Genomic DNA, 27,199 nt, shown 5'->3' with positions numbered 1-27,199 from the left:
CCCATAGGTGGGCCGCTTCCAAACGCTCGATGGCAATGGCTACACGCGCTTCATAGAAGAGGAAGGGAAGAGGAGATGAGAGGAGAAAAAGAGAGAGGCTGGGATAGACTGGAATATATTTATTAATTTGGCATGCTTCCCGACCGTATAGCTGCTGGCCCCTTACGTTACTACGTTATGACGCGAACAAAGCGACTCCGCGATTTCTTTATAGGCAATTCCGGCCTCTGCATAGAGTGTTGTAAATATTACAACCCCTCCTACTACTCTTTCTATCTCAATATATGTATATATAAATCTGTATACACATACATAGGGTGTTCCAGGTTTTTGCGTAAAATAATGACAGGATACGGTACGAGTAAAAATAAGAGAAAATATTGTATAAGGATACGATCATAAATGCTCGATTAACAACCTCATTCATCTCTTATATCACTGTGACACATTTGCTAAAATGAAGGATAATATTTATGGACGATGAGAATTGAGCGCCCGGATGTATAGGAATTTTATTCTCTTTCTTTATCTGAAATCAATTTCTATATAACATTTTTCATTATCTTCGATCGCGGAATATAATGGTAAAATGGAGCCAAAAAAGATAAAAGAAAGTAAAAATAAAAAAAGACCTGGGACACCCTATATGTATGGTAACTACGTAGAGGATCGAGCATCCCGGGCCACCCCCAGTTTAACCCATCCTCCCCATTTGTTCAACCCCTGAGGCGCTTCATTCCGCGCGGCCTTTGAACTTACGCGAGACGACGAGGATTCCTCGAGACACCGCCGCGAAATGCCGCGCTTAATTTGTTTGCGAGACCTCTTCTTTGCAGGGAAACCGCTCCCAAACGAGGTTTGCGGTTCGGTTTGCGAAAAGCCATTTAGGAGAACGAGTCTCGAGGACAGGTTGATTTGATTTTGCCGAGGCTTTACTTTCTGATACATTACTCGAGGTGAAACTTGCAGATGATATGCAGATATTCTATACAATATTAGATTGCACTGTGGGAAACTTCGAGGAAATCTTCAGAGATAAAATATATTGGAAGGTTTGTTGAGAAGTTTCCAAGAAATTCTTCATTCTGCGTTAGAAGAAACGACGAAGGAAATGTAAAGTAACTTTGGATATTACGAAGAAGATAAATTATTGTTATAGTCAATCTTCGTGCACGACGAAAATCAAAAGCGGTTAACAGATCAATTTAACAGTTAACAAATAAATATTCTCGGTTCGATGTGTATTTGCCAAACGGAAGATGAAACAAGGTCATCCTCGATTTAAGAAGAAACATCAACTCTTTTCAATCGTAAAAAAAGTTGGCGTCAAATAGGAGGATCATGCTCTTGGAAGAAATAATCTTCTTCAGGACAATTCCAAGAACTGATACGCAGGCCGTAAGAGGAACACAAACTCGCGAATTTTATAATCTGAGTACGGCTGCGAGACGACATTCCTCTGGTCGCATAATTCATTCGTTTTTCAGGCACCGGCGTCAGTCTCCTTGGGGGATTGCTTCGATCTACTCGTTTATTTTCGCGGATATCTTTACGCCGTTGAATGGGAATACTACCGCGGACAGATTTATTTAGAACGGGGAGAACGCGTTTTCCCCCTCGTGCCTCTTTCCACCCCCTTTTATTTATCGTTACCGCGACAATGGAAATGGCCAACGGTGTCCTCGGATTGTACTCTAATTTAATGGACATCCGTGGCAATAATATGAAGAAGCTACCGTAGGAAACACGAAAATGGCGCCCTGTAAATTCTGGAACGTGGACCGAACAACTTTCGCGTACAGATAAATAGACGATAATTGTGCTGTAACGGTCAGGCAGCGTTGTGAACTTCGATGAAAACTGAGTGTCCATTTTTCGATCGAACCGTCTGTGCTATTTTTTACAAAAGTTCACTAGGACTGGAAACAATCAATTTTCGTATCGACTGTTGATAAGGTAACGATAAAGTGTTGACAGGAGTTAATAGAAGTTTGGAGGATTTATACTTTAGATGCAAGTCCCGGTATGAAGAAAATGTTCTTTGGAAGGAAAAGACGCTCTTATGTGGTATCGAAACTAAGTTAAAGTGGATTCTAAAATCGAAGAAAATCAAGCTGTGTCGATTAGGTGACACGCGGATAAACGCGATATCGATTACGCCTCATTTAAAAGTAAAACTGCCGGAATTGGGCCAAAGTGGAGTCCTAACGAATCCAATCGACTTATCGAGCCGCGATGAATTTCACAGTTCTTTACCACCCTCCGAGCCTTAATTTGCTGCCCATTCCGTATACCCAACAGTCAGTTCGCCAAATCAGATTGTTGGCTCGCGCGTCGACTTTTAAGTATCTCTTACTTGTTCGCAAAATTACCAAATGCTGTATTTGCTTCAAGAAAGGCCAAATGTTCAAAAAATATTTTTACCTGCAATTAAAAATATAGTAACATTACCTGGTACCAGTTGAGAATTAAACAATTCGGCTGGAAGTACTCCATGAATTACACAACGATCGTTGTTCTAAACAAGATACCTGGTGAAAGCAAAATTTATTTCCAGAATTCGCCAAACACCAACCTCAACAGCTCTAAAAAGTCCTTAGTACCCAAAGAATAACCCCCGACCTGTGCAACAACTCTATCTAGAATTACACCGAATCAGAAGTCGAAGAATGCTGTGGAATCAATGTTTATTTTGAAAATCCTCCAGCATCGAAAGAACATCACCTCGGTATACAAAAGAGCACCATTGACCCCTGTGATCACAATGCATGTGATTACACCGAACCGGAAGTGAAGCGACACGGGGGCAGATTCGCGGCTATAAAACCGCCCGCACCCAGGAAACGCGCGGAGCGATTGGACGTGGGATGACGTTAGTCGGGGAGGCGAGGCCGTTGCGAAAATTTTATTGCCATTGTTTCCGGCGTCTCAGACCGGCGTTCCTTCGAGAATATTCGCGCGAAAGGGTTCCCTCCTCTCTCACAGACGTACGCGATATGCTTTGCCGGCAATAAAACGCGAACCATGGAGCGGATGGAAAGGGGAGAGAAACGCGGAAGTGGATTATTTCGCGTCTCAACGCGATATGCCTGCCGTCAGGGCGCCTCGAGCCAAGGGTTCGTCTTCTCGACGATCGTTTGTCTTCACAGCCTCCAGCCGAAAGGCCAGGCTACGTTCCGTAAAAAGTCTCACGCGCGATTAAACGCCGCTAGCTCCGACACCAGGGGGTCGAAACCAAGTACGGAAGAGAGGGTTGATGTAGTTTTATTTTCTTCGATACTCGGAGAGCGGGAAATGAAGGAAACGACTGAATTTGTTTGAGATAATCGAGCAGTTGAAGAGGGTAAACGACGTAAGTGTAAGTGTAAGTAATCAGACGCGAAAATTTTTAGTATAGAGGAGAAATATAGCTCGTTTAATCTGCTAACAGCGACAGATCGACTTGTCACTCGAATTGACAATCTCCTTCGAATATAATAATTTCTTTGTTTAAAGATCATTTATATTTTATTTTCGTGTGTATCGTTCCGTTAATCTCAGAAAGAAATGATATTTAAATTTGTAATGACTAAAAAAAATATAGCAAAAGAAAGCCGCCGAAGAATCAGCTTGACGACACGAAAATTCCGCGTGTCCTGTCCCGCATCGCGCCATTTATTTATTCATCGATTCGCGGCAGCAGTCGATGTACATCGACCTCATTAAGCCCCTCTTCTCTCTGTCCCACCACCGCTTGCAAGCCGGCGTCCCAAAATCAACATGAAAAGAAAGAGGGGCTCGAAAAAGAGAAGAGGCGGTCGAGGAAGCGGATAATCCCTGGTGCCGCGGGTGCGTCGATATAATTAATAACCCGAAAGCCGAAACACATAATCCAACATTAACAAGCAGCGGAAAACAGGCTCACACCCCCGTGTCGCGGGTGTAGAGGTCGGCGCACGCTTGTGTATCGAGCCCCAGCCCCCCCAACGTAAACTGGGATACACCTCCTCGTGACGAGGAGGTGCGAGGTGCATCGTGATGCGATAGCCCGCTTGAGCTCGTTAGATGAATGGGGCCGACACACATACTGAACAACACCGAGCTAACCGACACGGCCAACCAGAGAAGGGGTTGGGAGAGGATAGTTGCCAGAGCGAGAAGGACAGCCAGATATCGAGAACTGTCGAAAAGAGGAGAGAAACGTCCAGAGAGGGACAGAGAGGTAGCGACACGGGAACAAAGGGGAAGGGTTCATAGGTGGGTAGGATAGGCAAAGAGAGAACGAGAGAGGAAGAGGGAAAGGTATAGAGCATAGAACACGAGGGTGGTTGGTGGTTGGGCCGAAGGGCAGACGGAGGATGGGAGTGGAGAGTAGAGGACGGCCCGCTAGTTTGCATAAATTTAGGAAATACAGGGTAGAAAATCGATATCCGCATAGAGATTATAGATGGTGGTTGGTAGGCGCCGCGTAGCCGCAGCCTCCGTCGCGACGGCGTATGCGCTACATGTCTACGCTCTCTGCTGACTACCCTCGTTCCACCCTCTCCCGACTGCACACCCCTCCTCGCTCTATCTCTCTTTCTCTTGCTCGATTCCGTCTCGCCCTAACCACCCTGGCCATGCCCCTATATCCCAACCCTTTCTATCTTCCTCCGTCTTTCTCTGTTTTCCCCCGATCTATCTCCATCCCGCTTTCTCTCCGGTTACCCGAAAAGCTCGTGTGTACCCGTGTACTAGGATACTTCTTGCGGGTGTTGGTAGTGCACTCTCTGCACCCCCGCACATTTTGCACCCACCAACCCCTCTTCGTCCCTCTGCCGCCCTGTTCTCGCGTGATAGCGCGACTCGTACACGTTCTCCGCGTCCTACAATATCTCTGTCCCGGTCTACCCACGAATCTTCCGTCTTTTCCACCCCGTTCGAAATCCCGCACTCTCTCTGACTCCTCGTCCTCTCGTCCCCTCCGCCCTCTTTCCTTTTCCTCGTCTCTCTGTTTCTCGGACTCTCGATGCCACGTTTTGTCTCCTCGTTCCCGGCTAGCGGTCTCCGTCTCTCCTCTCGGATCCTCTCTCGCAGCTTCAACTCCCCCAGCCACCCGTAGTTTCTCGCTCTTCCTCCCGTCCCCAGAATTGAAGTAGTCGATATCGTCCTGCGGCCTGTCTCGAAATTAAGAGAAAACGACGGACTCGGACCCTGCTCCGCAGCCCTCTACTACCCTTGACGGTCCAAGAATTTTTCTTGCTTCCTTTTTTCGCTCTTCGAACGCTTCTTCTCTGACAATTTCCACCACCCCATCATTCGTATTCCTTTTTTCCTCTTTCTCCATCCTTTTTCTCCTTTTTACTCGATTTTTCGGTAGCAGGGTGTACCATATCGCCCAGTCGTCGGACCAGGGAGAAAGAGCGAGCTTCTATGCCTTTCCTCGTCCACTCTACTCCACCACTTCGTGGTCGACGAATTTTTTCTTTTTTTTTTTTAGGTGGCCCCCGAGGGAATCAAGGGAAGAGGATGTGTTTTTTCGAGGGCACTCGCCGTCGAACGAGACCTTTCACCGAAGGGGTTAATCGCGTATCGACGAGCCGCGATTATCGGTCGTTTCGGGGTGCTCGGATACGTAAACAGTACGAGATAAGCTTTCGTAATTCCAATAACTGTTCCCTGATATTTCTTCCGACCGAGTCTCGATTATTAATAGAATCTTTTTTTTCTTTTTTTTTTACAAAGGAGACAGAGACGGACTACAGGTAAATTGCGGACTGTTGGGTGATTAATGCGGTATCGATATAGGGGTTGAAGCGTGCAAACTTTTAATTGCAACGCTCAGAGACCTCGAAAGTCTTGATTTTCTCGAACAATGCGAAACTGCCTTACGTCACGCGATTCAATCCGCTATAAGGCATCCTTCTAAAGAATGGACATCGATCACGATTCTAACTGCGAATCGGCAAAGAATTTTTCTTATGATTTTACACGCGGCCGCAGGCTGAGATTTTAGCAACGAAACAAAACGAGGAGAATTGTTTTACATCGTGTTTAAAGTGTAATTCTGTACAATGTCCTTATCCCGCATACATGAGAAACAGCAGACTACGAATTACGTAGGTTCTCAACTTTATACGATCGATTTTAAGATTACGAACTACGTTTTTTTGTTTCATAGGATGAAGTACGGACTACAAATCCCCTTTTCCTAGAATTCGGACTACAAAGTAGCTATTTTCTATTTTACGCGAGGCTTTGGACTATAAATTATGCCGTAGATAGGCAACCGACTGCAAATCCCCCTTTTCCTATCTAGATAACGCTCTCGACTACAAAGCACCTCTTCTTTATTTATGTCCCACCACTTGGACTGTTGATTAGACCGCAGCCAAACTTTAAATGAACTTCAAACTACGGATTTAACCAATTCAATCCTTCGCGCTGCCGAAGTTTTTACGATACGATTGTCAGCGATTACGGTATACTCTTATAGCGGCACTTTTCCAGATAGCAAGGATTTTGTTGCGAAGAATTTATTTATACGCTAACAATTGCCTTCTTTACCATTCTCTTTATCGATGAAAATGGCACGAGAAAGATAACAGCAACAGTGGGATACTGAAGAACGAACCGCGAAGAATAAATTCTCCAACAAACTGTATGAAATTGTCAAGTCGAAATTTCTCGATAAACAAATACTTGAAAATTCTCAATCTCTATCGAAAACCACTTTGCCCGGGAATGTTAGAGAAGGGAGGGGGGGGAGGGAATGTTACAGACATCTGCAAGGTCCCAAGATACCAAAGTTATTTTGCCCTGGCAGCTGCGATATACTTAGATTGAAATATAACTGATACATAGTCATCGTATTGAAGTAAAAGTTTCTTTATACCTTCGCGATCGCCTCAACCGATTCGGAAAAATAACTCTACGTTTAGCGACACAACCTCGGAAGTTCCAATTTATTCAACGATTACAAATGGCGTAAAGTATGTATGTAAATGGCGAGAAATATGTAGAGTCAGAGAAAGTGTCCGAGAGTGGAACGTGTTCCTGTTCGAATCGGTCCGCTTTCAAAGATCGCGATTAGAAAAGAGAAGAGTATACGAGAGAGAGAGAGAGAGAGAGAGCGGGGGGGAGGGAGGGAGGAGAGAGGAGGCCTCTCTTCTCTGGAAACGTCCATTCCAATTTTCCGCGGGGACGAGTGTCGCATGTCAACGAGTCATGCACGTCGTCGCTTTTTATCCGCGAACGCCATGAAATGTGTATCGCTTTTTTCCCGGCTCTTTCTGGAAAGCATCTGCGTACGTGGCCTGTGTGTCGAGCGGCTTTCTACCAGCTCGAAAATTTCAGGTCGACGAATGTGTTGTCGCCCGATTACCGAGATCGATTCGTTCGTTCGTTCGGAAAAACGATACGAAAATGGATGAATCAAACGCGAGTTCGAACCAACTCCCAATCTTCTTTTTAGTCCTCCATCCTTTCCAACAGCGAACAGTGGTAAGTTGCTATTGCTCTTCAAAGTTTGAATGTGACCTAAATCTAATCCGAAGCTAACGCCAGATAATGTTTCTTGGAGGGATGCCGACGCAACGATGCGGTGATAAAATAAAATAGTAAGATGTACACGAGTAGGCTGTTCATATTTATGCGAATTGGAACTTTTTATAACCGTAAGTGAACAAATGAAACCCAAGCGGAAAATCTTATTTACTAAATATCGCGAAGAGTGCTATACTTTGGTTATCACATTTTCGCGTATTCTGTGCATTCTGTGTATTTTTACGCCTTCAAATATCCTACAATTGCATAAATATCTGCAATCTGTACACAAATAACTTTCAAGTCACGTGGCACTACAAAGAATGAAGTAAGATATTCGAAAACACATATGTAGAATGTTTCGTTAAAAAGTAACCGAAAGCCAAACACGATTTAGAAACTCTAACCAACGATAAATTCGAATTGAAGAAGAAATATCGTTGACAAAAGTTAATTAAAATGGCAGAGGAGAAACGAGCAGACTCGCAAACAGATATCGTCGATTATGGGTTCTGCGAATAGGGCCCTGTTCTACGCTCGGTCACAATTTCATAAAGCCCGTCTATATAATGGTACAGGGCTCGGCCGAGCCTGCAGGGCTTCGTGCGACGCAGATTAAATGTACTTCATGTAAAATTCAACGCGACCCGCGCGCCTACGGCTCCGAGGCACTTTCGTTTTTAAAAACTTCCACGCAGCGACCCCCGGGAAAAATTTGTATCATGCCAATCGCCATTCCATCGAAGTCCTATTCGTGACTTGGAAAATTAGCTTGTTCGAAGGAAGGACGAAACTAAAAAAAAAATCGCGTAGTACTACCTAGATACGAAGTAATACTGAAACCTAAATGCATACATCGACTGACAATTTTCAGGACTTTTAAAGGAGAAAGGAGACTATCCTTCGAAACTATACGAAATATCGAATGCAAGAGATTAAAGACAGAGATAAATAGAGATCACGACAACGAAAAGAACCGACCGCTTATTTCCGTGTAACAAAGAATCTTGAAACCGTCGTTGTCCCTCCATTTGCACCCCGTTTCACCTGTCATCGGGTATCGGATTCTAATTCGCGTCGAATCAATCGTACGATACAGTCGCAAAACAGGGAGTTAGCGGAAAAAAAAATGGTCGTTGGCCGACGATTTCGAATCGCTGAAGTCGACGATTCATCGATCCCCCCCCCCTACATTCTACGATAGGATAGCTTCTTTCACGAGCATCGGCCCGTTCGTTCTTTTCGTCCCGCTAAATACCGCAGCATCGCGAAATTAAAATATTGATCGAACGGCGTCGCGAGAGAGAATACGAATTGCGGTGGATAGACGGGAGAAAGAGAGGACCAGCCGAATGTTAGCGGTGCACCGGTCATTGGGGGTTGGGAGAGAGGCTGGATGGTGGCGAAGGCCGCCACCGGGGGAGAGAAAAAAAGGACCAAGGGAAAAGATTGCGGTCCGGCCGAAAATTCGAATGTCAATGACTCGTCGAACCGAGCCGACGCGCCAACCTCGCTCGATATCCGAGGTTCACCGACTTCTCTTCCGTTTTTCCTCCCTTCTTCCTCTTTTCCTTCTTTATTCGCGTTTCTTTCCCTTTTTCAGTTGCCTGTTTGTACGTTATTTTATTTTCTGCCCCTTAATTGAACTTTCGTTCGACAGAGTCGAGGTCGATCGGCCTGGACGTTACTACCTTTTGGGATTATCTGGGGATTCCCATAGATGCGACCAAGGATTTTGTTGGTATCTTACTGGTCAACCAATGGCGAAATAAAATATTAGCTTATTAGTTAAGAAGCGACGGATTGGGAAATTCGTGAGGTACCTGTGCGTCGAATAAAGTAAACATATTATTCGTTAGGATTTTATTGGTAAACCAACGATGAGGCAAAATGCTAGCCTCGTTCGAATATCAGTTCTCCAACTCGATAAAATAGACACAACGAATGTCTATCTCGTTTCGTTTAAGGCGAAACAGCCAAATCCAAACTTGCGGCTCACCGATGCCAGCAGATAGTTAAGTTCCAGAATGCAAAAAGCTTAAATATTCGAACATTCGACGTTGCAGAGAAAAATCTAGCGCTTCACGACAACTTGCCGACAAAAATTAAACAAGCAACGAAGCGTTTCGTGATTCACGCTATGCCTCGTTAATGTCCCTGGTCCCGCGCTAAATCGTTCTATTAATAAAGAGGTTTTCGAGACGAGACGCAGGACGATTGAGAGCTACTGGCTTTGAGGCTGAGCGATAGCGCGCGTCACGAGGACGCTTCTGCGCCAGAAATAGGCCGAAACCTCATTATTTTTATTCTTAACCATGAAATTAGCAGGCCGTAGCACACCTCCGTGTCGACGGCTAGCTCGGTTTCGTGCAAACGTCCGCTGACATTCGCCGATGAAGAGCCTCGCTGGAACTTTTATCGCGTTTCGACCTGGCATATCGATTCGTTATGTGCACCTCTATGTATCGTTCTCGTCCACAACTGCCACGTTTAACGCTTGAATTTTCTTACGCTTCAAACTAGCCAACTTAAATGTTTCAAAATTTAACGCCTTAATTCGACGCCACCAAATCGTCAGGTTAAAGCGACGATAATTTCTCGTCCCTCGCGTCTTTCCTTTACCAATTTTTCCGCGTATAAGCTTATTGCTTTCGTATGGTACTAGATATAACGTACAAAATTATTCGACTAGAACATCCTATGGGTAAACACACAGCCCATTCTGTATACATATATGTGTAAACAGGCGAACCGTTTCAAAACGATATAAAACATTTCTCGCATAATTTACGACCTTGACAACACATTGTTAACGGTATATTGTGAAATAAATCTTATCCTAGTTCCCGTACATTTTTAGAAAATGTGTCAATGCTTATAAAGTGAGAAACATCGATCAAGCGTCCAGTGGTATAACAGTGCGCCAATATACGAAGTTAACAGATTTAGAAATCTAAAATTTGACATTGACAAATCTATGCGTGTCCTAACACCGTGTTCGACGTCTCGTTTCTATTTACGAAAAGAAAGAAAGAAAGAAAATATCGAAGAAATCACTCACCTGGAGCTCCTCCTTGCACTGACGTTCCTCTTCGAGACTCATCCGTTTCTCGTGTTTCTTGTAGTAACGCCTCTTGGCAGCTTGTAGGTTGAACCACGTGTACGAGAAAGACTTTACGAATGGTAGGAGGGCCTCAATGAATGGATGGAACTCATCCTGCAGGCAGAAACGGTCACAAATTGATTAGCGACGCGTCCGGTCGAATTCCGTCCGCCGAGAACGAGGGTTATCCTCGAAACTCCTTCGAGTCCAAAGGAAACACGAGCCACAGTCGATGTTTACTCTGTGCGCGCTTCACTCGAAAAAGACGACGAAAGCGTCGTGCAATCGAATTCGAATGAAAACACCACCGGAGAAATAGCTGCTTGGTCGTTCAAATTCTGTTTAGGCGCGCGATTATTCGAAGCTCTATTCCTTGGGACTCTTGGTGGATTTAAATAATAGTAACAGCAATGGTGGTGGATGTCCGATTTGCAATTGTATTCTTTTTAAGTATTTTTCTTTTTCTTTTTTTATTTTCTTGTAGAATTGTTGAGAGACGAGTATCCGTACGATTGGAAGCAAAGTTAGAGTGGATCATAGAGATTAGTCTCGTAAAAATGGTGTCCTCTCGTTCTCGGATGAGATGGTTTACAAGCTTGTTATTTGTATATAATCGTGCAAGGATAGTGCAAATTCTTGAACTAGCTTTCATGCAATTCAATTCGATTCACAGTGGTCTCAAAAGTTCAGTCTCGCAAATTAGAAATAATTCCTAGATATCCTATCCGTTTAATGCCTAGAATCCGATCCGACAAAACTACCACGCTGCGAAGATTTGGAAAATAAAAACTTTCAGTGAAAAAGCCGAAGTAGACAAATTGTTCGAATTCTTGTTCCGACGAAAGATAAGAGAGAGGGAAAAGTCGCGGACATCCTGAGGAAACTTGGCCCTTATCTGCACTTCGAACTGTTCCGGAATGAAGACACGGCCGAACCTTCGTTTCCGGTTGACGGGGCGACAGGGAGAACCGGGAAAAGGGGGAGATCGATTATTGGTCGAGAGATCGACGGCGTTTGCCTTTGTCAGGCAAATGCGATTTCTCGTATAGAATCCCGCGATTCACGCTTCAAGAGGATGTAAACATCGTTCTAGAGAGATGAATTTTCGACGACTTTTCCGCCGAGATGAAAACCCTGCTCGATGGAATATTTGTCGGCAGAACAATATCGCGTACCTGCAATCTCATCTTCTACTCTTTAGACATATTCTTGCGCATGAGAAAGGGTCTTATTGAACGATAGGAATTTCCATGTTGATCGAGTGGTACGCTAATGACGTGTGGTTGAAAAATTGTTGCAGTGTAACATAAGGAAAGATATAATTTAAGATGGAGAAGGGAAAGTCGAAATTCTACAGATAAGATACGATCTATGTATAACCAGTCCGTCATTACGTAAAAGAAACGTAATAAATAGTTTTACGTGCATTGTTTACTGAACATTAACGAGACAACACGTCCGTCCGTATATTTTAGTAACATTTCGAAAATAGCTTTAGTAATTTTTTCGAAATATGAGTCATTCGACGATCCCGCTGATCATCTCTATGAATTAACAAAAAAAATCGAGTTTGTCAATCTGCCGTCTGACAAACCCTGAATAATCGTCCATTAAGAGATCCTTGTTGTACAATTTTTAATCGTAAAGATATCTTTCATTTCAAATTCTTATCTTGCAGGCTTCTTAAAACGATCAACGATCGTAAGAAATCTCGGTCATACGTCGGAACTTTCGTAAAATTAACCTACCATTGCTATGCTCTGATTCAGAAGTCTAATCCGATGAAAAGAGGCGAGGGGAAGAGGAAGGCACAAAGCATAAATCGAAAAGAACACGCTACAGTTTATCTCGAGCTATCGTCCGTGCTATCGCGGCTCACCGATAAAGAATACGAAACCGCAGAATCGAAACTACGCGGCGATGCGATACGTGAGAGGAAAGGCGAAGGGACGAGGAAGAACACGAGGCTGGCCTTTGGAACAAGCGTCAAACGACACGAACCATCGAGTATTCGCAAGCACTGCGGCTGCTGTGGCACACTACCGTCTGTCTGTCCCTCCTGCAGTCCGGTTGTCAGAAGCACCGATTTTCGCAATAACAACCGTCAGGCTCGTAATACTCCTCCGCCACCCTGTCGCAGATTGATCGTGGCCTCATCTGCACCACCTCTCCGACGACTTTCTTCTCCTCCTCCTCCTTTCACCTGGGATCAACGAACCGACCTTATGGTCAATTTCAATCTCTTTATTTCTTTCTATCTTTGAACTTATTTGGTGGATGTTCTTCTCGCAAGATTTTTTTTTTCCAACTATCTTGAGGAGGTCTCTTCCTGGTTGCGTCTCGTTAGCATGCTCGAGCAAGCAGAGAGGTAAAGGGTTTCTCCTTCGTTGTCTGCGTTCTCTCGAGGATTTATTGGCTTCCTCGAGGGAGACGATGTCTAGCGGGAGAAGCTTCGATCTTCCAATGGGTTTCCGCTGCGGGAAAACGGACCATGGTTTTGCGGTGGTTTGATCGGTGCCGAGTTCGGGACGATCGGCGGCGACTAATAAGGGAATTCGATCGTGGCTAACGATTCTTCGTATTTTTCATCTACACTGCTCAAAACAATCGGAACAAGAATCGAATCGGAATTCATCGGGAACAAAAGGTAGTACGAACCGGTTCTATTACACCCGCTGACCGAATAGAAACGAAGAATTATTAAAAATTAAGTAAATATAGAAATAAGGAGCGACCTGAAGACCTGAAAACGATCCTGCAGTTGTTTCAAGCAGTGTATTTCTCCTGTAGGCCAATTTCATAGCTAAACAAAACGCTTAATTCTAACAAGTTTCATTGCACGTTGGTGTCACGACAATCGTATCATACAAAGTAACTCGAAACTCGCGATACGTTGTTTTTACGTTTCTCCCTTAATCTCACCCTCGGATACTTAAATTCCCAAGATTATCTGCTTGCTTCTCAAATAAAATTCCCTTCGATCCATAAGTTTTGTACCGAAAACTGGAAGAAAAATCGGAATATGTAACCCGTGGAAGAACAGAGGAAGATTTTCGCGTCGCAAGCCCGCTTTGTCACCGAATCTCGCCTGTCCGCGCGCCCTCGCGTCTATCTATAAGACACGTCGTTATTTTCGGAACGCGAACGAAAATCAAAGACATTAAGGAGGCGCGCGGTGACGCTGTACGCGTCGTCATCGCGGAAAAGACCGGGGGAGGGCAAGGACGCGGGCGAAGGGGACGTCAACGTGCGATTTGCCCGGGTTTCTCGAGGGTTGATGAACCGCACGGATACATCTCGTGAGAACGAACGCCGAGGATCCAACATTTCGATGTCGAATATCTTTCTCAGCGAAACGATCGTTTCGATCAATTTGAAAAGATTTTCAGATTGTAAAAAAAAAAGTAAAATCTTTGGAATTTGTTGGAATAGCTAATAAAGTATTTAAGGGATTATTCAGCTTAAAACGATGATGTTCAATTGAAACAACGATATCCATTGATCATAAGATTTAAGATCATTTTGAATTTGCGAATTGGTCAGCAACTAATAAATGATAGATTTGCAGTTAAATGTTATTAACAAATTTATGTTCGTCTAGATATGTAAAAACGTCTAACCTGGATGAAAGTGTTGCTCTAAGTAATTAAGGAATGATCGATCAACGCTTCGTTTGGGGGATGATCGATCGATGACGTAAAATGATAAACTACGAACTAATTGGTGGTAATTTATTGGAGCAAGTGCGAAGGTTTAGAAATGTGTAGAACAATCCGTGAAATATATTCTACCGAAGATGATGAAAATAAAGTTAAATAAAGATGCATCGCACGCGGTGTCTGGACTTCTATAACGCGAAATGGATCCAAGAAACCAGGTTCCGAAGGGTGAAGGGGGATCTGGGCGAGCGCACGTGTCGCGGGAAACTTCTATTTGTATGGCGAGTTTTGGTGCGTAGTTGTCGGTAATAAATCGACGCGGATTCTGCGCGTCTGCGCTTGTTTATCGCGACGCATCGACGTGGAATACGTTTCTTCTACGATCTTCGACCACGCCAAACGTCGAAAAATATAAGCAGTCATTCTCGTTTCCATTAAAAAAAAAGGACACCAGAAATCCTATACGAGAACACTCATCGAAGTGACAGAATCGAAAGACAAACAAACCGCTATCCCGTAAAAGTTAATTGAAAAATAAAATCAAATTCCAATTCCTAATATTAAGAACATAAAAAATTCACGATTGAAGGTTTGGAAATTGAACGACCAGTTATGTCATTGCTGTAGTGCCTACAAACTCAACCAATTAACCACGATCGAGACCCAACATGGAGATCGGTTCTCTATCACCGACAGCCGAGTAATCTCTCAAATACTTACAAGAACTACGCGTTCGGACCACTTTGAGAAACCGATAAGCCAATCACCCCGCGCAGAGAATCAAAGATTCTCGCTAGAAACGATTCACCCGACGATCGACACGCTGCTTTCTAGCGACCACGAGATCAGCTGATCCTCCTTCAAGGAGCCAATCAGTCTGGAGTTGATCACCGACGCGTTTCTATCACCGTGATGACCGATCGTTTAAATATATCGAGCCGATACCGAACGACACTGATCCACTCCGGTTGCCTACCAAACCACCGTCGCTTCACTGATGTACCCTCCTCGAGTCCACGGAAACCGTTTGATCGTAGTTGCACGATCGAGATCGATAGAGCCAATGCGAGAACGATTTATGGAACACGATTCGCCGTAAACGAAGAACAAAAATGGCGAGGCAGACAACGAGAACGCGCGCGAACGTAGAGAAACGAAACGAGAATCGTCGGAGCACGGATTGCGGTTGATCGCGGATTCACCGTGCGAGGGAGAGACGTAGGAAGGACCGTCGACGCCGGAACGACGGGTACGACGTCGGTCGTCGCGACGACACTGAGACGCCGGTCGTCGAGACGCGCGTATCTAGACGCGCGCCGAAGGCACCGCGCGGCGGCCAGGTACGGCACCCCAAACAGTTATTAATAGCCTCTGTCCTAGCTTACTAGATTTGCCCTCGAACCGACGCAACTTCCCCTCCCTCCCCACCCCTCCTCAGCCTCCACACTCCTCCCGCCGTTCTGTGCTACACTTCGGCTCTTCCCCTTAGATCCCCTCCGCCTACCGAGTTTCCCATCTCCCCGACGCCTCTCTTCCATGCTTTGCATCTCTTGCTCTCTCTCTCTCTCTCTCTTTCTCACACACACACACACACACACGATCTCTTCCTGTCTTTCTATCGCGATCCTTTTGCCACTTTGCTGGGTCGAAGCTATGGTGGTCTTCCTTTTCTCGATTTTTTAAAGGGTTTTCGCCCTTTGCGATCCTACATCGAACTAAGACTCGAGATTCTATTTTCCAGGATTTATTTTTCTTCGTTTATTTATTTTTCCTACGAAATATATGTTTAGAATTAAGTAGAGTGTTACTCTGATTAGAGAGACGAGTCATAAAATAGCAGGGAAATTTTAGCACATTCGTATTGTATAATTCTAAGGCTCTCGTCTGTAGATGCAAAAAGGTTAATTTTATATCCGAAGCAAATATCGTACGTATATTGGGTTCGGTTTGTCCGCAGATTTGCAATTTGAAATTAAAATCGGAATTAAAATTAATCCTTCATACTCGTACGCTCTGCCTTCGTTGTATTCGATCTTCGATCCACGGCAAGGCATCGAGGAGCGCAATTGAAGATTTCAATGTGACATTTCGAAACAAAATGGTAATAATAATATTTGCGCGTCTAACTCTCGTCTATGAAATTCAAGATACTCGGAGAAATTCGTGGAAAACATTTGAAGCTGTTCGTTTCGTATTAAAAAAGAAAGGGTTTTAATGGTAATTTACGAGGGAAATGTCTATGTTCGATCGGCGAGGATAAAAAATTTACACTGCGACAGCAGGCGCTAGTGTCTAACAAGGGACGTCCCGCGGGACGATGGGCAAATTGCGTGAAACTCGAGGAAGAAGGCCGGGCAAAATTGATTCTTGCCACGTTCCAATTCCCCGCGGAGCTTCCTGTCCTAGCCGCCGCCGCTTTCCGCGTCAATAAACCCGCGAAAAAACAATGGAACTGATTTTTGGAAGCGCTAAAAATAGTAGGCGCACCGAGAAGCCCGATTCCGCGAAAATTTTTCTCTAACTCTTGCGAAAGGCGTGCACCGACTGCCGAATTAGAAGATACCAAAAACAGATAAAAACGAACAAAATACTTTGGATATCGTGCAAATTCCCTAAAAATTAATCAGCTTGAATTTTCACGAATTTCTTCGAAAGGCGATAAATGATGAACGAAAAATTAACTTGTAAGATTCTTTTTTAACGATAAGCATGAAAGAAATATCAAAGACTTAAACAAGTCAACGACAATCGGTGTATCTTGTTCAAAGATCTCTACTTTCTCACCCTCCTGCAAAATATATTAGATCGACCCAAAAGTTCCTTTCGCTTCCCAAGGAGATAATAGATGCACAACATTTTTTTGTCTTATATTATTTTATTGAATTATGTATGATGAATTTTCTATTTGAACAAAGTGCATCTATTATTTTCTTATAAAACGGAAGAAATTTTTGGGTCAACCTAATACAAAAAATAATCCTACCTAACTTGCCATCCTCGAAAACACAACCATCCTATTACTACGACCGATACTTCTATCTAAGTTTACAAACAAAAGAAACTAGATCAGGCTTATAATTCCAAAACCACGGTATATCCTTTATCCACGAAACTATATTCAAAACTTTCCGTAACCTAACGCAAAAACTTCAGCAACCACCGCGCCCTTAGGGATTAAACGATCAAACGCACTTGAAGAAATGCGTGCAACTACCCTTGTGAAACGACTGCCTTGAAATACAAGGACGCAGTTCTTGTCAGAAGGAGTTAAAGGTCCGCAGTAAGAAACCAACGGACGTTTCACGTTGGTAGGTGCATGTTGTCGCCGGGCCGCGTGGCTTGTAACCGGGAGGACCAGCAAAAGAGCAGGGTTGAGAGGAAAAAGACGTGCAGAGGGTGGCGATCGATAGCCAAACTCCTCGTCTGTACGTAAGATAGACTTCCTCCTTCCTCTACACTACCGTTCAAAAGTTTCTGGACACTTACTTTTGTTAGGCAACTATAGATTATAATCGCACTACGGCGATGTTATCGTCCATAATGATTAAACTACGAATGTTTCGAACCACCCAACAGTTAAACCGATCGACACAGTGAATATCGATTATTTGATTTTTGAAAAACCGGAGATTTACACACGCTCATATTCCGATACTAAGATGAAGAAACTTTCAAAATATAAAATCGATCTCAGTTTGGTCGAATACTTATGAACGGCAGTGTACCCTCTAGCTCCTCTCCTTTTCCCTCTTCTTCTGGCAAGCAGATAAGAAGACACGCGTTATGCATGGACTCTGACTCGCTTTCGCGATTCCTGATACTGGAAACTGCCGTTTGCAACGAGTAGCCGATATTTGCGCGAGATAAGACGGATTGCCTGAGAGCTGGTAGTAAAACGGAAAGAGGGCAACCCTTTGATCAGAGGAAGCGACTGTTGTCCGATGGGAAAATCCTTTTGAGGTTGTTGAACAAGTTGGATTTTCACAGGTGCTACGGTTGAGGTGGTTGCGGAGAATTCCTAGGTTTTGAAGTGGGTTACGATGGTTTCGTCCAATGGTCAGAGATAAGCTTTTAAGCGAAAGGTTTATTCGAGAAAGATTTCGATATTTTGCGGACGATGTTTGGTAGTTTAGAAAAAGTTATACCGATCCGTTTTTCCGGATCTTTTTGTATTTCGAAGCAAGAACGCTTAAACGAATTACCGTACAAGAAGAAGAAGAAAGCTAGCAGAAGATAAAAAGGATCATTCCTTCGGAATTCGTTACGTCGGAATGTAACCGGATAATAATCCTCACATTCCAACGAAGAAATTTAGGAGTATCGCTCCATGTGATATTCAGATAGATCTTTGGATAGATCACTGAAGAATCAAATGTTAATTTAATACTGATATTAAAAGATTGGAATTGATTGACTTGGCTTTCGAACAACTCCATTTATTGAATGATTTCCACCAAGTCAAGATACCCGGAAACGTGTTCGTCACGTGACAAGCGATTTCCTCGTAGATTTCCTCTGTGATTCGCAAGGGTGATACACATGATGCAACGTATCAAGCCGCACACCACCCAAAGTAAATATCGTGTTCGCCACACTAATGACTGTTCTAAGTTTGCTGGAGACGAGCATGCGGACAACGAACCTTCTCCGGTTATATCCACGCGACATTTCACCGCCAAAGTGAGGTACGAGATTTCCATTGTCACCGCAAAAGGGTTCGCAAACTCTCTACCAAACTCTCTGGTCAAACCATTGGCGATCGAGTGATTGAGAAATAGGTGTTTAAGAGGTTTCACTAATTCTAATCGGACATAGAAATGCGTAGATTTTCCTCTATGCCTTTCTACGTTTCCGTAATTTATACAGACAAAAATTAACCGTACTAGATATTCAACATTTTAAAAAATATATGTGTCATAATAATATGTATCGTTTCATTTCGATACTTTTCAAATATCTGAAGAAGTTGCGATAGAAAAAGAAAGAAAACAATGATAATGTAATTGGAGACCCAAAGGTTAAGAATTCTATGCCCCATCGTTCTTCAACCAAACGTTACTTAGAAAGCATCCCCATAAACTTCTAAATAAAACATAATATTCGCTAGCGAGGTGAACATAAATTCATTCTCCCAAACATAATATGAATAATAAATGGAAAACTCTGAGCATCCAGGAGATCATTCCCTGTCGTCGCTAAAAAAGAAGAGCAAGATCAAACTCGAAGGGCAAACTATACAACTACGGCACGACGTAAACGGATAAAAGCAAATGCAATCTAAATATAAAAAATCAGAGTGGACATAGAGAGCATGTGACGCGGAGCCGTAGTCGCGTTACGTAAGAACCGTGATTATCGGGTATAAATAGGCGTTTCCTTACATAATTACAACGTTTCGCGCGCCACGAAAACGAAAGCCGCATTGCTGAAAATCAGCTGACGAGAGGAGACATCGAGAACGAAACAGAACGACGATCGGGATATGACAGGCACGAATATGGATCGCGTGTGCGCCACACGATCCACTACGTGTTTATACGCGCGGAAGCTATTTACGCGTCGCGACGCATCTAACCATTTCTACCCTCATTACGGCCGTTACGAATCTCACCTTATCGATTAAACCTATGCCACGGAAATTTCTTTCCTAGCTCCTGCACTTCTTCCATCTTCCTGACTTTCGTATGTCCTAACTTTGCTCCTGTTTTAACAAACAGAGGAACCTTTAACTTTCCTGTAAGACAAACTTTGACGTAAAATCAAAACGATAAATCACAGGTATCGATACGTCCGTATCCTCCTTGAACTTAAAACCTCTTCAACGACGGACAAACGCGATTAGGGCAAAAAGGGTCGAAAGAATGTAACAGAGTTAAACTTTGAATTCTCGAGATAGCGAAGAACGATTACGTAATTTTCAGCTAACTCGTGTCAGACAGATCATTCGTCACGTTTTTCTCCGCCCGATGAAGGACGATATCAGAGATCTATTCGACGAAACGCAGGTTCACGATGCACTTGTTCGACGAGCGAGTCACAGACACAACGAATTTCTGCGAAAATCACCGTAATCGCGAACTCTCCAAGCAAAACACTTGTGTTTACGTCTGTCCGCGAACGATTGGGAGAAGGAACTCGACGCTGGTGCACGCGAGTCGCACGTGTTCTCCCGTCTTTCAACCCTTTCTTCTAATTCTCGTCCCCCGCCGACGAAAACAAGAGGAAACTGAAATAACCTTCGATACTGTACTCTGAAAACAGAGCTCCCTTACAGATAAAACGGGGAATTAAGGAACATTACAAACTAGTATTTTCCTATCGAAGAGGAACAAAGAAATCGGAGAAACAGCAAAAAATTCGAAAGAACAATCCTTCGTTCTGAACAGATCGTGACTTTCGAACATTGCTACGACTATTCGCTCATTCCAAATGAAACTCCACCAGGATCACTCACGGGAATATCGGACACGGTCTCACCAAAGAACGCAGTATTGGGAAGCGTGAAAGCATGGCACATTCAACTTAATCAAATAAAAGCATGAGCGTGGCACAGCGCGTCAGGCACAACCCCCGAGCATCCTATCAATCGTCAACCGAATAGAAAGCACAACTAAGCCAAAAGAAAGCTCGTAAAACTTTCTAAAGGAGCACTCTGTTTACGAATCTCCGATCCGGCAAATAGACGCGACAAACGAGATATGTATGTATATTGAAGATATTTTTGAAGGCACCTGTCCTACGGAAGGGGCCTGCAGGTAAGTCGAGACATCCGGTTCCACCATGCAGCTCCTCAGTGTGTCCGGGATGAACATGAGTAGCTGGGATGTCGGCTGTGGTACAGGCTGAAGCCGGCTCGCAGCGCGCTCCTCTAGCGAGCCTGTGCTCGCCAGTAGCGTCGTCCCGACGCCGCGCGACGCCGACGATCGCCGCCGTGGGACGCTGGTGCTCCAGCTGGTCGGCCAGCCGCTCCGCGTCCACGGAAAGTACGTGGTCTGGACCAACTTTCCGCTGTCTCGACTACACCTCGACTACGTTCCAACTAGGCCGGAAGGCAACGGGATTCTTCAAAGAAATCAAGGCTTGCGAAATCTTCAAAAGGTCGAATCGCGAACCGCTACTCTTTGAGATGGTCCAGATACCAGTGAACTCGGTGAACGGTCTTTCTCTGGGTTTCTGTGGCGGAAGTGGTGTCGGTCGAGCCGTCTCCGCCGTTAGACAGCCGGCACCGTGGTGCTCGAGGCAACCACCAGGTGTTTTCTTCTGTTGGCCGCGCGCGACCGCGCAATTACTCGTGTCGTACTCGATGTCGTCCCTTTGCGCGGATAACGAACCGATCTTGTTCACAGTGTCGTTGTAGTTGTGATTGTTGTTGATATTGATGATGATAATGATGTTGTTGTTGTTGTTGTTGTTGTTGTTGTCGCAGTCGTTGCAGTTAGTGTCGTTGGTTATCTGGCTGTTGTTACTGAACCGTCGGCTGTCGGGTGGTGGTGGAACACCGCACCCAGGCACACGCATCCTATCTAACCACGAGCCACAACTCCTAACTCTCGACTTTAGGCCCTCTCTGTATTCTCTCGTGGCACGCAAGACACGGGGCTCGCTCGTTTGCTCTCTCTCTCTCTCGCTGTCCTTCTATCCCTCTCTACCCCCTTTGCTCCGGTTCCCTCCACCCACCCAGCCTTCTATGTATATCTTTCTCTATTCGTTTCAGTTCGGTATGATACTCTCTCTCTTTCTCTCCTCGTTTCTTTCCTCCGTTTACCCCTCTCGCAACCTCCCCACCTCTTCTTCGTTGCCCTACCCTGCTCCCTCTGCTTGCAGTCTCTCCCTCTCTCGCGACGCTCTCTCCCTTCCGTCGCGAACAGGCCGGCTAACCCTTACGGACCGTCTGTTCGTCTCTCCTCCTCTCTATTCTCCCTCCCGTTTCTTCTCTTTTACTCTTCGCTTCGAAGGGGTTGAACGATTACTCGAATCTTTTTCTCGTAGCCCACCTTTATCTTCGATTTTGTCTCCTACTCGACTCGTATATGTCGTTTTCTTGATTTGACACGTTTTCTGTTTGGTTTTTTCTTGCGAATAAAAGCGTCGAAGAAGAGACGAGAGGAACTACGAGGCACGACGTGCGAGAGGATAACGACGAAGAGGATGACGTCGAGGTGCACGAATACGGACGCTCCTCTCTCTCTTCCTCGGCTCCCTGTAGGTTCCCGTTCCCGATCGGGAGGACGCCAGGTCCCAGACTACGCCGACTCCGAGCCACCGGCGCTGCGTCGGCGTCGGCGTCGGCGTAAAAAGTTACGGCTCGAGCGCAAGCTCGCCGGGAGCGCGCCGCGACGCGCCGCGAGGACGCCTCGACGAGTCCGCACGCTGCGAGTAAGTGGGGAGAGGCCACCACGAAAAACAAAGAGGAGAGTCGGTGATCCAACAGAGAGGAGAGATCGACATCACACACCCCATCCCACTCGATCCCACAGAGAGGGAAGAGGGAGGAAGATATCGCGGAGAAGGAGAGGGAACAGCTGATTTTGAGCAAGGAAGGGAGAAGAGGGTGTCAGATAAACAAGGGGAGAGTGGTAGTAAAAGAAGAAGAATTAGAGCGCGAGCTGATAAATAGAAAGGGAGACGACAAATTGAAGGAGGGAAACCGGAAGTGGTAGAAGGTTGAGTTTAGACGAGGGTCTGCAATAATCGAGTCGAACACGAAAAAAAGAATTTAATGGGCGATAAAAAAATAAACCCGAATATTTGCGTGTTTGTTTGAGAAAACAGTTAAGTAGAAAAGGTTCATCTGGTTCATGACGACATCTATGACAGAATATTTGGCGAAATAAAATAACAGAAGTTACGTAAAATAAGTCAATGCTGTTAAGTAATCTACTGCAGAACAAATACGAATTACATTCGTATGAATTTAATATTCGACGAAAAAAATAGAGATATATCGGAGAAACCAGAGCAACTCTAGCACGGAACTACATTTAATCGAACTCAGATTAGAGCAAACTTGCCGAAGTAGCTAGGAATATTTACCGAAGAAAGTAGCGAAACATCGTCAAGTAGAATGAGCCTATCCAGTCAGACCACCAAACCTCACAATTTCAACTCATACATATATATATATATATCAGCAAATAATCATAGAGAAGCAAGTTTTAATCCTTTAAAGATCAATGTTTCGTTAACGTGACATTTCATTTGCAATATTTTTTTCAGTTAGCTTAGCCTGTTACATTATGTTTTCGAACATTGTAGTTACGAAAATGAATTCTAAAGAATAATCTAATATCCTTTCATCCCTGTTCCTTCTTCCAGGTAAATTTTATAATTTTGATACGATAAACGATTTTTCTTTCTGCCGTGGAGATCTTTCTTAGGTCGCCAGTCTATCTGTCGTGATAAAATGTCGCGGTCACACAACTTTTACCTACTACTTTTCATCCCATTCGTTAATGGATTAATTAAATCATGGAATTTAACAGAGATCGAAAACGAAAAAACGAAACAAACAAGGTTGAATCGAAAGAGAGGAGGAGAGAGGGGAAGCGAGAAAGAGAAGAAAAGTCAGAGTAGGGGGAAGCGAAGGATGAACAAGTAGGAGAAGCTCGGAAGACCCGTAATTCGTAAGCTTCTATTTATCCGGCTCGTTTTCGTTTCTACCTGCCTCTTCCTCGGCTCTCTTCTTTGCCAGCTATCTACAGCCACCTCTATGCAGCCAGTCCTCTCTTTCTCTGCGTCTCTCTGCGCTGTGTATTTTTGGGCGCTCGTTAGGAATTAGCGCTGTGGGACTCGAAGGTCTCCTCTAGCCATAGCTCCTCCCCTTTCTCCGTGATCAACGTGGAGAACGGAGGGTGTTTCGAGGGGATCAACGTTAACTAATACCCCGGTTACACCATATAGAGGCAGAAACGACGCCCCCACGCGATACGGAAGTTTGTCAACAATCTTCCACCCGCGCCACCCCTCAAAAATAGCGACGGCTGGAACGCGGTAATCTCAAAATCGCGGCCAAAGCGAAACGAGATTACGTGCCCCCTTAAAACTACCCTCGTCCAACGCAGAGGAAAAGTTCGTAACTAGTCGTGAGACGACACGGCTTAAAACTTTCATCTGACTACAGGAGGATTCGGAGGCTGGCCTCTCGTTCACCAGCTTTTGCGGAGATCGTTTTAGCTTTTGGCTGGCTGCAAGATCGTCCATCTACTTTTTACGATTCTTCACGCGGGAAAACTTTATTTTTCTCCATTTTTCGATTCTCCGAGTTCGATTTCTCTATGATCTTTCTTTTCTAAAATATTCTTCGTTCAACTCGACGATAATCGTTTGATGTCGATAACATTGGAAGACAAATGACGCATCTTATTTATTATTCTTCATTTTATATTAATCTTATCGAAGATACTCGCTGATCACTAATGATGCAGATTTTATGAAAGTTTGTGTCAATTGTTAAACGTTAATTGTTACGTCCAGAAACGACGTCACTTTTACCGTCGCGTGGCGAAGGAAGAAGCGATCGAACCGCGCGAGGAGATCGCCAGTTGGTGGCCGGAAAACTCGCGAACTGCTACTGGTGAATGGTATCGGCGAGCGACTGAGCTCCATCGGGGCACCCTTCCCCGTAGAAAGAGGAGCCGCCGCGAACGTGATGGATTCCACAGTTCGAAGGGGCCCTCGTTCCTTGCTCAACGTGTTGCAGGCTTCAAGGCGCTTTTCCGAAAACGGTACGTACGATCTTCTGACGATAAGTTTTCAAACTAAAGAGATTTAAATTGTTATATAGTTCAACTTAACAAATTCGTCTTTAGAAGTATCAAAAACCTTAGAAATTTAACTAATAAATATCTTTGACGTAAAATGTAATTAATAACATAAATATTGAATATTGCCTATCATATTGTCTATATGTAAGCTCAGAAATATAAAGCCTATATAGGTGAACAGAGTTGATGCAAAATAATTAGCGATGAATAGCTAATAAATAAGTAGTCTAATATCTGATACTATTTCCGAAAATCAAACTTATATATGTTTGCACTTAAAATACCAAAACTGATAATCGATACTATACACTTAAAATTTCATAAATACAAACTTATTACTAAATAATATTTCTTTTTCACAATTCCATTACTACATAATAATACATATACTATTATTACTATTATTTAAATAACATTATACACTAGGAGGGCTTAATCTTCTGGATGCTGGAGGTACGGGACGACGATTTACGGCCTTACGATTCTTCTCGTTTATTTGTATTTACATTAGTATTAAATCATATGGATACAGTGTTTCGTAAGATAAATAGAACTTTATAAATGCAAAAAAGAATTGCACGCTTTACTCATACACCACCATTAAGTGTTTCAACTTCCCTCTTTCTGGGAGAAAGAAACGCACGATCGCGAGTATGCTCGCAGTTATCGTTCGCGAACTGCGCGTGCAGAATTTAATACCGTTAAGGTACTTACATGTACATCAGACTTGTTATTCGTTACACACACAGCTGGAGATGACAGTGATTAGTCGATAAATGTATATTCATATTCAAATGAATTTGTTTTCGAGAACGGACGATAGTAGGGATCGGCGTGTCTGGATTAAGGAGCGTTCGGAGTCAATTTAAGATATTAATCCGTTAAAATATCTTCTGGCTATGTATTAACCAGATTGATTTATGGGCACTATTACTTTTAGTGACCTGGCGTTTGTGATTATTGCTATGTTGCTAACACGTCGTGTCCGTAAAATTAAAACTGAAATCAAAAGCAATATTTTGACAATTTTCATACATATCTTTCCATCTATTATATCCACAGATACTGACCCTTTTTAGAAATTCTTCTGCGCAAATGCGAGCTCTTGCGTTCATTGACAATTTCATCTCACTGATCTCTCTGTCAATTTCTTCCATGAAATAAATCACAAAGTCTACGATCTTGTGTTTGTACATTTGCTCTACATGGATGTTTGTAATTAAAAAACTAATATCATAACCCTATAGAATAATAAATATTACAAACATTGATTATTTGTTTCTTGTGTTATTAATGTTTGACATATATAATAATATTTACCTCTATTGGCTTTCTCCTGAGAATAATAAAGTGTTCTGCCCTCATTGTCATAAATCTTGTGAAGTTATGACATAGTAGCTTTTCTAGATCATCAGCCTGTTTTACAGCAATGCTTATTCTCATACTGTTTATACTTGATTCGATCAATACTTTCTCCTTGTCATTTCTGCTTATTAATATCGGTGTCAGAAGAAGTTCTTTACTAGCACGCACTTCAACTTCAGGTTTATTATGTTTCTCAACTATTTGAGAGGAGAAGTTCTCTAAACACATAGCAGCAGTAAGTGTTCTCCTCACTGCTGCCAGGTAAGGTTTTAGCGTTCCTGACTGTAACAAACGTATCAGCGTTAAGTAACTTATAAAGTTATTAAAATATTCAAAAGTCATTGCTAACACATAGACGAAATTTAAGTCTTTCTCGTTGCTCAATATAAAATTATATTTATTATTTGAGTTAGTAACGGTCGAGAAAAAATATATCAAACATTAAACAGAAATTAGATACGAAGCCATCCGGCTTGGCTGATAAAGAATTTTATCATTTCGATAGGCACAAGTTACTATATAACCTATTTCGCGGACATTAAGAAATAGCTCTTACCATTATCCGACTACGGCTATACCGCAGCTAATAACGACACCTCCGACGTAGACTTTAGAAAACAATAAATGCTATCACTTGTAAATTACAAATACATTCTTATAAAACTATGAAATTGTCTCATCACAGATACCGAAATCTAAAATCCGGACGTAACAATGGTGGCAGGCGGTGAGATACGCTGGGGGGGCCATCTCCTTAGGGAGGGGCATCCTCCTATCGCTAATAGTTTCATCTGCTGCCGCTAGAT

General features: G+C 43.6%; 2 protein-coding genes and 1 long non-coding RNA gene across 9 annotated transcripts in view; 1 reads left to right on the top strand and 2 right to left on the bottom strand.

Moving 5' to 3' along the window:
* The window catches only part of LOC122572783 (nuclear factor 1 X-type-like), a 65,922-nt gene extending 44,130 nt beyond the window's left edge, over positions 1 to 21,792 (bottom strand). For 4 of the 6 annotated variants that reach the window (XM_043738225.1, XM_043738227.1, XM_043738226.1 and 1 more), the window contains exons 1-2: positions 20,997 to 21,792; positions 10,565 to 10,720 (exon numbers count right to left, since the gene is read on the bottom strand). In XM_043738225.1, the coding sequence (XP_043594160.1) occupies positions 10,565 to 10,720; positions 20,997 to 21,077 (237 nt within the window). In that variant the 5' untranslated portion in view covers positions 21,078 to 21,792. Of the gene's footprint in view, positions 1 to 10,564; positions 10,721 to 12,607; positions 13,081 to 14,985; positions 15,538 to 20,996 lie in introns of those variants that run through there. The other 2 variants (XM_043738228.1, XM_043738230.1) reach the window with 2 other exon arrangements.
* On the top strand, positions 15,472 to 25,591 carry LOC122572787. 2 transcript variants are annotated; one of them, XR_006318564.1, is made up of 3 exons: positions 15,472 to 15,605; positions 24,739 to 24,989; positions 25,455 to 25,591. It is a non-coding gene; the product is annotated as an uncharacterized LOC122572787 (long non-coding RNA). The 2 variants fall into 2 exon arrangements; XR_006318563.1 differs by having other exon boundaries at positions 22,352 to 24,989.
* Positions 25,505 to 27,120, bottom strand: LOC122572786 (actin-related protein 2/3 complex subunit 4). Its single transcript, XM_043738233.1, has 4 exons — positions 26,950 to 27,120; positions 26,349 to 26,675; positions 26,099 to 26,269; positions 25,505 to 26,027 (listed from the first exon to the last, which is right to left on the bottom strand). Exons 1-4 carry the CDS (start codon positions 26,950 to 26,952, stop codon positions 26,022 to 26,024), a joined length of 507 nt encoding a protein of 168 aa, XP_043594168.1. The 5' UTR covers positions 26,953 to 27,120; the 3' UTR covers positions 25,505 to 26,021.
* Between the last annotated feature and the right edge of the window lie 79 nt (positions 27,121 to 27,199).

The sequence above is a fragment of the Bombus pyrosoma genome, linkage group LG11 (genome assembly GCF_014825855.1).
Source record: "Bombus pyrosoma isolate SC7728 linkage group LG11, ASM1482585v1, whole genome shotgun sequence".
In the NCBI taxonomy this organism is placed as follows: domain Eukaryota; kingdom Metazoa; phylum Arthropoda; class Insecta; order Hymenoptera; family Apidae; genus Bombus; species Bombus pyrosoma.
Note: the sequence above shows the minus strand (reverse complement) of the source record. Positions and strands in the feature narration are given on the sequence as shown.

Excerpts from the sequence above, each read along its gene's own strand:
- LOC122572786 (XM_043738233.1), bottom strand. Across the intron at positions 26,270-26,348 it reads TCAGGAGAAAGCCAATAGAG|GGTTATGATATTAGTTTTTT; the intron begins GTAAATATTATT and ends ATTATTCTATAG.